The sequence below is a fragment of the Amblyomma americanum genome, chromosome 5, assembly GCF_052857255.1.
Source record: "Amblyomma americanum isolate KBUSLIRL-KWMA chromosome 5, ASM5285725v1, whole genome shotgun sequence".
Lineage (NCBI taxonomy): Eukaryota > Metazoa > Arthropoda > Arachnida > Ixodida > Ixodidae > Amblyomma > Amblyomma americanum.
In genome coordinates this window covers 171,853,704-171,865,737 of record NC_135501.1, presented here as the reverse complement: position 1 = coordinate 171,865,737, position 12,034 = coordinate 171,853,704, and the positions used below count along the sequence as shown (strand labels likewise).

At 45.8% G+C, this 12,034-nt stretch overlaps 1 protein-coding gene across 2 annotated transcripts in view; it reads left to right on the top strand.

Annotated features, from left to right (window-relative positions):
• The window catches only part of LOC144135299 (uncharacterized), a 51,407-nt gene that overhangs the window by 35,545 nt on the left and 3,828 nt on the right, over positions 1-12,034 (top strand). For both annotated transcript variants that reach the window (XM_077668008.1, XM_077668009.1), the window contains exons 13-16: positions 422-537; positions 2,944-3,064; positions 6,697-6,870; positions 9,051-9,164. In XM_077668008.1, coding sequence (XP_077524134.1) covers positions 422-537; positions 2,944-3,064; positions 6,697-6,870; positions 9,051-9,164 — 525 coding nt within the window. The remainder of the gene's footprint in view (positions 1-421; positions 538-2,943; positions 3,065-6,696; positions 6,871-9,050; positions 9,165-12,034) is intronic.

Sequence of the window (12,034 nt, the reverse complement as noted above, 5' to 3'; positions counted from 1 at the left end):
ATTCCTGGTTGCGTCACGTGGTGACGTTTCATTGTGACGTCATTTTGACGTCACTGTCAAAACTTGTGACAGAATTTGTCACAGTTGCGTAATCAAGCCCCAGCTTTCGCTTATTAATTCACCAAGCTTAGTTCTACAAATCCTTTTTGTAACCTGACTGCCAGCTGTTTCCGCCTAATTCGAACTTTCTGTTTTGTTTGACTATTTTGTCCTCATGAAAATTCTGCGCAATGTAAACAGGGTGGCGCACGTGCATGTTTGTGCCACTTCGAAAAGAGGGCGCCACGATTCAGTGAGGTCATGAAAGCGGAGCACACATGTTCACGCATTCCCCTACGGATCATTCGCATTGGTGCCTGTAAATTATCTATCCCGTTGCAGAAAGTGCTACATAACTGTTTCCAAATTGCTTTCCTCGCAGAAACTGAAAAGCATGCAAGGCAACGACAAGAACAGAAAAACAATAATAGCTCTCGGCCTGTACGACTTCACAAATGCATGGAGCACGTACCAGGCGCAGTTCAAACTGGCCGTCGAGTGAGTATAGCCGCAGCAACATGAACTTTCACAGCGTCATGCTTTTTTTCTAGTTTTAGAACATTAGCTTCAAGCTAGGTTGTGCCAAACTCTCGCGTTCTTTTGCGTGTGCGTGTGTGTGTGAGAGAGTGTGTGAGTGTGTGAGTGCGTGCGCGCGTGCGCGCATGCGTGCGAGAGAAAGAGAGTGAGTGTGAGAGAGTAAGTGTGTGAGAGTGCGTGCGCGCGTGCGCGCATGCGTGCGAGAGAGAAAGTGAGTGTGAGAGAGAGTGAGTGAGTGAGTGGCGTGTGCGTGCGTGTGTGTGCGTGCGTGTGCGTGTGTGTGCGTCAAAACCAGCGAAAGCTTCTACGTGCGATATGAAGCGAATTGTGTTGTTCCACGCGATCCCAATTCTACCGCCATACCTTCGCACTACGGGCACTGACCCAAGGCTACACAACTCTGACCTAGCCTCGCAGCTTCCTCGCTTTTCTTCACCCGCATCTGCACGGGGAATGGTGCCGCGCGTGGGTCGTTTTAAGACATCTATACAGAAGCTCTTCTTTAAAAGACATGACCAGAATGCAGTGGCGGTGGATGAACAATTTGAAATGTGGGCCGTTTTGTAAGTTTTCATTTTAAATGTGCGCAAGATGACTACAAACTCAAAGCAAAACAGATGGTCATGGATCTATGGAGGTCAAGGGGGCCATGACCAGTGTCACCTCTGCCATAGCAGTTCTTTTGATCTTCTCTTTCTCAGCATGGGCGGGAAGATTGTATTTGCATGTCCAGAATGTCTTTATCCGCTCTTTGTGTGGCGATTTCAAGTGTTTCTCGAATGCAGTGCGCAGTGGAAGAAAGAGAAGATTCCTGCGGTTGGGTAGCGGGAGCATAGCATTGGTGCTTTTGCATATGTGGTTCACTTCACAGAGGTATACAATCGCTTCAATAAGACACCGCTTGCTTGCGTAGCTTTATACAGTAACACATTATCTGTATGTGCATGGCCACACAGAACAAAAAGGGAAAACTTAAATCCTGACCCTGACGATTTGATTCGCAGCCTGCATTTACTGAAGCAACATGGTAGTTCTACCAATCAGTAATATATTATTTGATTGACATCCATAGTTCGGAGGCCGTCCTGATGGAAGTCATCGTGCAGGAACAGTGGGTTACACTATGCAAACCGCTAACTGTGATGCAATTTCAGCTTTACATCGCTGCCAGCAGATTGAGACAAAATACGAAGGCATTTACACCCCTTCATTCATCCCAGCACAACAGTAGGAAAGAAGTTTGTTAGCACTGTACACCCATTCAATGGCAATCACGGCCGGCCTTTTATTCTATGCGAACAAAGTCGGAATCGATGTTGGGCTGCGCAATAACCTCAGGCTCGTCAGAACACATATTGAAGAAAGTAAGTACGGCATCACTGTTGTTACATCGTCATAAAGCCACAACTCAAACACCTTTTATCGCACAAAACATGCTGCAAGCGAACCAAAGCCTCCGTCAACCAAAGGAATAACGGTGCCGCGGCCCACTGGAGACAGTAAAAGGTAAATAAAGTACCGGACCCATGTTATTGAAGCACCCCAAGGACGAGCATGGAGACGCATAACGACAGAGCAAATGCTCTGCTCTGTATTTTTGTTCTTATTCTTTCTACTTTCTACTGTCTTTCTTTTCTATCTTCCTACCTTTCTACTTGTTCTGTCTTCTAACGTGTCCATCCTCGTCCTTAGGGTGCCTCAGTAACATGGATCCGTACCAACTCGCCCAATTTTCCACCCTTTTGTAAAGTACCTGGAACGCCGAAGCACATAGAAACTTTTAATGGAAGGAGCCGTAAGTGGTTTGAAATAATTTAAATAGCCCAGGAGGGTAGATGTGTAGGCCAGTTGGTGAGACATGAAGGAATTAGACACCGCAGCGGACACGGGACAGAGAAAGAAGACGACACAGGGCGACATAGCCCATAGGTTCTACATAACCTGCAGTCACCATTGTCCACGTTACCTCTCAAGCCAACGTTTTGCCCTTTGTGCTGGGAGTAGCGGTAGCGACATACTTTTATAATCGAGGTATATTTCTGAAGATAGATAAAGAGGAGGAGGGAAAGGCAGGGATATTAACCAGAAAGGCGTTCCGGTTGGCTACCCTGCACTGGGAGGAATTAGGAGACTAAACGGAGGAAGAGAGAAGGGGAAAAAGGCATAACACACACACACACACACACACACACACACACACACACACACACACACACACACACACACACACACACACACACACACACACACACACACACACACACACACACACACACACACGCACAACGCAGTCACAATTTAAAATGTTAAATACTGACGAGCGCTCTATCTAGGAAACTCTTTGAGCAGCTGTGTATACTTGCCCAGGACCACGAAGGCCGACACTGTGATCGCCCTGAGTTCAACGGGGGGGATGGAGAGGGACGAGAAGTGCTTTATGGCGCCACCCAGCGCTATAGACCCCAGCAACAAGAGGTTTCCGGACATGGTAAGCAAGAGGCCCTAAGCAGCTCATCGGTTTTGGCTTCAACGAGAATGGTTGCCCTTTAATGTCTCATTAATTGTTCAGGATTCCAACGAAAGCATAGAACAGAAACGTTGAAGTTACACACGAAACGATGAAAAAATGCTCCTTCCACATTCATGCTCCTCGGACGGTTGTAACAGCCACAAGGACCAAACAATGTCGTCGCTTTCACTATCTTCCATTTCTGTTTGGCCAGTGTTTAGACAACTGCAAGGGCTGTAGCGGACGACCTTGCAGCAAGCAGAAATACAAAACCCTGGAAAGATAGGCTGCTAGCTATGACCATAATCCGTCTTTCCCACCTGGTCTCCACGTATTCGGCATCTCAGTGCGGGAGCCACTGGATGGAGCAGACAAACATTGGGGTGGTTATAACGTTGCTAAAACGAGCGGATGCGCGAAAGCATGTGTTTAGCATTGCTGGCTCATGGTTTTGCTTTTCAGGGTAGTCGGCACGCCTGGCGACATTAGACTCAGGCTAAGCTCTGATCGATGTTAAGCTGATCTGATCTGTTCATGCTGCATATGGAAGTTAGTGAAGAACGACAATGTGCAATGCACAACGCGAGAGTGACAAGCTTTTAGAACTGAATGCTGAATACGACAGAATGAACACCAAATCTAATTTTTTTCTGGCCCGCGAAGAGGTGAGTAAACCATGCTCCACGTTGTTAAGGAAAATACGTCTGCAGAGTTTAGTTGCAAGGAACGTTTCTTTACCCTATATGCGCACTATTTCAGGTCTGAGCAGTTTCTTGTGTTTTTCCCCTCTGAATATTTCGCGATCGCGTGAATACATAGCATCTAGCTCCCTCTGTTCCTAGCCGTCGCAAGTGCAAATTTGACTGTTTTCTGCTAAGCGACGACCGCTCGCCAGCTGCACTCTGTTCTTTCTTTCTGCAGCCCCGTTGTTGCCTTAGTCTTTGAAGTCTTGGTGACAGAACGCATCGCTAACATCATGTCGAAAACATCTGGCCGCAAAATAAACAACTTCCAGTTTCCCGCAATCCAAAGCATGCAGCTCCGGTCAGATACGCTGTTACCTGGTTTATGCTTAAGATGCGTGTTCGCTAGAAGAAAATGAGGCTCTGCGATCATTATGTCGTAATTCAAACCACATAGTTTAACAAAAGATGAAAACATACAAAATGACTCAACTGTTGATTGGCAAGTCTTCGAATCTGTTTTACATACATTATATAAGAGGAGAGACTTTAATGAATAAGGAGTGGTCAGCCTGGTTGTTGGCCGAGCATGTTACTCCAGGTGAGGGTGAAAAAAGAGAAGATGGTGAAATGATGGTGATGATGATGGGAAAGAAGGAGGGTGAAATAGAGAGGAAAAGGAAAAAAGAAAGGGCGAAAGATGAAGTCGAGCATACTGAACACTCACGCACTAATGCTATAAGAAGTATACTTCTCTCATTCAATGAGGAATTATGCCGTAAATTGAATACTGTCGCGTAGCAGCGATGGCAGTCGGGAGAGCAGGACAGCGAACAGGTTCCGAACGGAAACTCTTTATCTGGCTAACCCGCGCTCACAGAGAACGAAATGACTCGGCGGCGGCGTAGCAACAAGCGTGCTCGGCGGTCATCGAACAGAACGCCTGCCGCTATCGGCCGTGTCGAGTTTAAAGCTAATAAGGAATTTTCGATGTACGGCATACAAAGTTATGACAACGGCCTGAAACAACGTAGAATCGGATCCGCCTGGATAGGATCGATCGAGATAAATCTGGTCTCGTCTTGCATCTCAAACAAAGCGATAAAGCCGCTTGTGGGCACCTTCGAGCGTGAACGAACAGCACTAAGATTCGAAGCAATATACGTGTAGCGCAAAAAAAAAAATTTCAAATTTCTTTAAAGCGATATCGGTGCGCCTACCCGACACGTACTGCAGCTTCTGATGTTTGCAATAATCGATCCGGCTATCTGCGCAAGCACACCTGACCTCAATTTATGTTTTAAGAAATTCGTCGTTTACATTATTCTGCACTGTCATACCGCACCAGAAAACTCATACATAGACACAGGACGTGAAGAGTCAGCAGAAAACTTACCAGCGTTGAATCTGTGTTCTTTGGCCCTCGCCTTCATTGCTTGTCGTATCGGCCTGAAGAGTCACTGTTGATTCGCCTAGAATCAGTACGTGCTTGAGGTATCAGCAGTGTAAATTCACTGAAACCCGTCCATTCCATCGAAAGCCACAATATGTGTCCTCCTCTCTTCTTAGTTTCGCACAGTTGGAGGCCGATTTATTTATTTACAGTACTGCTAACACCTTTGAAGGAGTTGTGGAAAAATGGGATTTACATAACATAGCAACAATAGCAAAAAAGAGAAAGAAAGAAACCAAGAGTTACAGCAGTGCCAATAAACATTCTGACAACTCTGTCACTGTCTTAACATGATCATAAAGAGTTTAATACAGCACATCACTTTATAATATCGGCGACAAACTCCTCAAAATCATTCAGGGATACAACAGATTGATCGAGATCATTCTAATCTACCGCACTGCGCGGAAGGAAGGGATATTTAAACACATCGCTTTTCTATTGAAACGGAAGTAAAGTTATTCCTATTTCTAGTTGAGTAACCAGACGAAAGTGTAATATACTCGTATGTATTGCTCTGGAAATTACCCTTTAGTATTTTGAACAAGTAGCCCAAGCGAGATATTCTGTATTCTGTTTATTCTGATATTTCCACTTTATGCTGTTTTTAATAACAAAAACATTCAGAGGAAATATTTGTCTCTTCGTTCGTAACCAACTGCAGCAACCATCTGCCTTTTTTTTTATTACGTAACGCCGCCTCTTACGAACGTGGGCGCGAAGGAACGAATCCAGGCGCGCAGCACCCGTCGCTAAGGAGCGAGCCGGCCGGAGTAGCAGGGTTGTCGCGCCCCTAGCGGCAAGAGAGCGCCACTCGCATAGAAAAGCACCCATTGTGTTCATCACCAGTGCGCAGGCCATAAAATAAAGAGCGCGCCGCCACCGCTCCAGTATGTTCGTGGTAGTACTTTCGTACACAAAAACGTGACGCGCCACACTAGGTGCGCCAAATCTCGGAGCTCCGACGTCTTGTGTGGTCGGAGTTGGTCCTCACAGCTTCATTCTCAAAAAATTAGCAAGCATCAGCTTTTCATTTCCAGGGAAACGAAAGTAACGCGTGCGCATCTAAGCCAGAATGCGGCACTGTCAAACAGGAGCAAGCAGTCTGCGCCATATCACCGTTACACTCCCTCACTAGAAGCACAGGACATCGGCCGAATATTGGAAATGCGTTGGCAAAGGCTGGCTCTTTGTAGGACTGGTACTGTTCCAGCAGATTCTCAATATTGTGCCGATTATCTGCGCTACTGGGGCTATTAGAGTATTTTCTGGCTACATGCACGTCTTGCAAATAGTCTTTTTCACAAGCATCACCATCGTAATTGCAAGTGGTAGTGACTGCAAGCAGTCCCGAAGGAAAACAGGGAGACTTCCGTCCAGCTGGCAAGTTCTTTACGGGGCGATATTGTGCCCCCAAGGAGAAACTCAGCCGCCAACGCATTTCTTTCTACGCGGCTTTATCCAATCGTGCGCAGAAGCAAATGGCCGGCCTGATGGCGAGAAGCATGAAGTACAGTAAGGCAGACACCAAGGTGGGCCTCTCGTTCGATCTGGGCGTTCTGCTCTACAAGATGTCCGACGCAAAGCTGACGGTAAACAAAGTGGCCTACGCCAAGTGCGTTCGCTCAACTGTGGCCCACAAGGACGTGGTGAGTGGACCTCTTAATTCCGTATTCTCTGGCGATTTGTTAATCTTATTCTCCCAAGTATTCCACCCTAACGCTTCCACTGTCTGATATATAAGATAAGACACACAGGCGAGATCGCGAACAATTTGCATGTAGTTCTCTCTTATCTAAGAGGGTACTCTGCAAAGCGAAAACCACCTGGAGAGGAGTAAATAGCTCGTCTCGTAGCGTTACGCCGAAAGGGTGTATCAGAAACTCCTCAGAAAAGGAGTACTTGTTCTGCTCCTGTGTATGAAGAGCTATTCAAGGAGGTCAGAAGGAGTAACGCGTTCCCCCATCTAGAAAAGAGTTTATTTAGGAGTAAATGTTCCGCATGCAAAGGAGTTTGCATGGCAACTAGTAGAACTATTATATACTATTCCGTAGCTCACATTTGAGTACATTTCAGGAGGATGTGTATGTATTTTACAGCAAATTTCCCTTCATGAGAGGGCTCATTTCAAATGCAATACTTCCCACGACAGCCTATGTTTAGAGATGTGTGTTCCAGAGTGAATGCGTCAACGGACTCAACAGTGACCGATATCAAAGAAAATATTTATTGCATACAAAACATTCGAGCCAAGTGACCAGCAGCTGGCCTTGCATGTTTACAGAGGACTAACACGTTGGCTCCTGTAGAAAATAAGAGGAGTGGCTCGACCTGGGCACTCATTGCGTATTAAACTTGAAATACCCAAACGAATGAAAATAGACATGCGACCCTTGCATGCAAGCAGGGCAACTTGAAAAGCTTCGCTGTCAACATGTAGGCTTATTTTGATATCACTGGTTACAAGATTATGAAAACGTAAAACTACGCAAGGGACCGAAGAGAGGAGACAAAATGGACAGGACGACCGCAGTCCTGTCTACTTCTCTTCTGTGTTTTGTCCCCTGTGTAGTTTTAATAATAATAATAATTGGTTTTGGGGGAAAGGAAATGGCGCAGTATCTGTCTCATATATCGGACACCCGAACCGCGCCGTAAGGGAAGGGATAAAGGAGGGAGTGAAAGAAGAAAGGAAGAAGAGGTGCCGTAGTGGAGGGCTCCGGAATAATTTCGACCACCCTACCTGTAGTTTTACGTTTTCATAATCACGTCATACCAACTAATCCCTCACCGCTGCTTACAAGGGACGACATCAAACAAGGCCCCTTCTGAAAGATTAGAAAAGAATTAAGCGCACGAAAACCATCCGCTTAAGCTTGAAGTATATGACGTGCTTCAAGTGTAGTTTCAGCCAGGTTCACACAAGCAGATGACATTTATCAATGTAATAGGCATTGCGGTAGTTGTCGACTGACAGCGGCTGTACGCGATTTTCAGGAAAGTACAATTTTCAGAGCCGTTAATGCGATACGGCGAATGGAAAGCAGCTTTGATCGGGATCATTATCTCTATAAAGGTTAGTTAGTTAGTTTATGGGGTTTAACGTCCCAAAGCGACTCAGGCTACGAGAGACGCTTATCCCTATAAAGGATAACGAAAAGGGTCTTACTCAGGCACTTGCGCATTCGAGATGCCTTTGGCTGCTTTTCTGCCCTGGAAGGGTTGTTGTAATATCTTTTTTTTTGCAGGTCATAAGGTTCCTCGTGCTTTCAAGACACGAATAATCCTTTAAATAAGATCATGCAAACAAAACCCAGCGCTTGGCGCACAAGCAGTGTAATCTTGCATGCAATTTCCTTGCTGGGAGAACCCGCGGCTGTACAGTGTAGAATGTGTGATTAAGTTTACATTTTTTTAAGGTGTAACACCTCTCCTTCAGACAAAGTGAGCACTTTTGCTGGGCAGTTATAATACTCCTTTATCGTTCAAAAGATACTCCCTGATGCATTCCTTTGGAAATCGTCAATTCTTCTAATATGCAGCAAGGTCTTTCTTTTACAGTGTTTCCAAGCTCGCATCGAGCAGTCAAGACTGGCAAAGAAAAACAATGGGAAACTATTTTCATGATAGCAAAAATGTTAATAATAAAAATGCAAGACTGCCGACGGGAGATCTGTTACAGATTGCGCTCATAAACTATAGATAGTAGACAATAGTAGTAGATAAGACTAGATAGTAGTCTGGATTTAGAATGTTGCGCCGATTTTCACGTCATTTTACTGAAGAATAGTTTGGAGAATACTGCTTCTTTATCGCCTTCTCCTTCCAGCCATGCATCAAAGGCCACACTTCTACCGAGATTAGCGGCGGTAACTTTGGAGTGCTGCCAAACATCTCAGGCTTCGCGTACGCCTTCGAATCTGCTGGCACCATGAGGGACAAGGTTAGTTAGTAAATTTCAATTTTCTACCCCTTCCTTTCTAGCAGATGATCGAAACACTCTTCCCCACTCCAAATAATGCAAAGTCATGATGCACTGTTGCAATGCATACATCGTTGGAGCAGCAACGCACACCTTGAAAATTTCATACACCTGTTGTTTCCTCCAAGCTGTTCTATGTTAATTTTAAAATCAGTCTCTTTGAGGTAGAAGAGCGCTTTTCTCAGCATAGCGCTGCAAGCGGTGTAGCGCATCGGAATACCGCTCAGACGTGCTAAACTAGTAGGCTCGTTAATTAAATGAATAGTTAACTTTTGAGGCGAAAAGCTTCACTACGCTAGGTAAAGCAGTCGTCGCGTAGGCCAGAGAATGACCTTGAACGACCTTCAGCCCAACGACGTTAGTCGTGTATGACCCTATGTGGTACAGTGGTGTCCAACCCTTCACCCTGACCCATGATATCTAGTTGACCTCTGATCGTTGGCACTGGGCAATCTTTTGGTTGACCTTTGACCTTAAGAACATCTGATGGGGTGATGTGAAGCCACGTGATGACATGCGATGGATGTGTCATAAGCGTATGTGATACCACGTGATAGCCACGTGGTCGTGTGAGTATATATGGAACGTCTGTCGCGAGCGTGTTGCGGAGCTACCATGGAGGAGCGTCAGACGCTTAGCAAGCGTCCTTGCTTTCCCCATAATTACAGGGTTAGTCAAGTTAAGCCACTGCCATTTTTTTACCTTTACTGTTAGTCTCCTTTCTTATTTATTTACAATACCCTCAATCACTGAAGCATTGCAGAGGGGAGTGGGGAGTGGGTTGTGTTAACACCATTTGCTTGAACTCAAAGGTACGGAATATGACAATCATAGGCCTGCATCGATCTTCTTCATAACGACCACCGAGACGATGCGCACGCTCACTGCATCATGAGCAATATTGGCGTCAAAATATTCATGTATTAGGCCAATGACCTTCTCACTTTCATGCCACGTTTCTGCGCTATCAGTGATGCCGAAAAACAACAGGTTGTCGCGAGAACTTCTGTCTTCAAGTGCGTCAAGCCTTGAACGCATATCGCAGTTTTCCTGAGCAAGGTTTTGAATTGTCTGATTGGCAGCGTATAAATCCTGATTTATATCTTTGATATCATCACACCTGGTCTCAACTGAAGATATCCTGTCATTCATAGCTGTGATTTTCGATTCAAGGGATTGCTGTTTTTCTTTGTTTAACGGACCTTATTAGTTCAGCTTGCCCCTGGGCTGAAGTGCCTGTCTGCTTTTTCAACTCGCGCATATGCTGAAGCATCACTTAGCCATTCACCTTCTTCTGTGCGTGCAGCAGGATTATCGCTATTAGACCTAGTGGGACCAGGGTAGCTCTCAACGTCGCCACAACACGACAAAAGCATTCGCAGTACATCAAAGCACTCATCGAAAATGTCGCAAAGGACGTGTGGACATGGGAACAGCAATAACGAACGACTGCCTGAGCGTTTAGCGTATAACGAGTGCTGTTTACATACCTGAACAAATCGAAGATAGGAAACGTCAAGCGTCGTCACTGTTGGGTCGTTCCCATGTCCACTGAGGTGCCGCCAGTTGACCACGGTATTTATACGCTGCGGAGTTGGTGATGTTCCCCACGATGTGGCTGTCCTCTTGTACCAGACGAACGTGTCATTGTAGAAAGCACTGAAGCCATTTACAGCCGCCTGGTGGTACGTCCGGGTGCAGTTGCTGACTGGCACGGGCACAATGAGTGGCTGGTAGTTTGGTTCCGTGTCGTAGAAACGGCAGCATCCGAGGCAGATATGGACCTGAACAAATCGAAGATAGGAAACGTCAAGCACAGTCACTGTTGGGCGGTTCCCATGTCCACTCTGCATGCAGCCTACCGTATGCATGTAGCATGTAGCCTACCGTAAGCTTGCAGAGCTTTTGGATTGATCCGCAGAAACACCAAACGGTTTCGTGCTCAAACAAAAGCATTATACAATGGTTCTATGAGGTCTGTACTTCAATATGGGTGCACAGCATGGCCTCCCTGGGCAACGAGTAATATTCGTAAATTAGAAAGGGTACCAAACATGGCAGTCCGTTTTGTTTTCAATAAATACTGACAGAATTTCAGTGTGTCAGCTGCAAAAGACAGTGGTCGCTGGAACACGCTGTAAAAATGGAGAAAAATCCTTCGTTAGAAATTATTCCACAATGTTTCTTTCCAAAACAGGTATAGAACCCAATCGGTACATGCTCAGTCCCAAATACATTTCGTAACGTATAGATCAAATAAATAAATGGTTTATGAGGTTTTAACGTCCCAAAGCGACTCAGGCTATGAGGGACGCCGTAGTGAAAGGCTTCGGAAATTTCGACCACCTGGGGTTCTTTTACGTGCACTGACATCGCACAGCACACGGGCCTCTAGAACTTCGCCTCCACAGAAATTCGACCGCCGCGGCCGGGATCGAACCCGCATCTTTCGGGCCGGCAGCCAAGCGCCATAACCACTCAGCCACCGCGGCGGCGATCAAATAAATAAAGTGAAAGAAACGTTGTGCAACAGAACTCTTCAAAATGACTTTTTTTTTTGTCCGAACTAACAGGGAATGGAATCGACCTGATAGTGCTGGTGCAAATATCTTATGCAATGATGTATCAGTGTTTAATTGATTCATTTTAGCATATTCTGACCGTTGATTAATTCCCCCTGCATATGTTCTTTTTTTGCATTGTGTTTACCCCCCCCCCCCCCCCCCCCAACCACCCACTTAATGCTGTGCTGGCGGTGTGGGTACTCTGATAAATGAATATTCATAGATATCCATACCGATATTTAGTAAGCCGCCGCGGTGGCTCAGTAG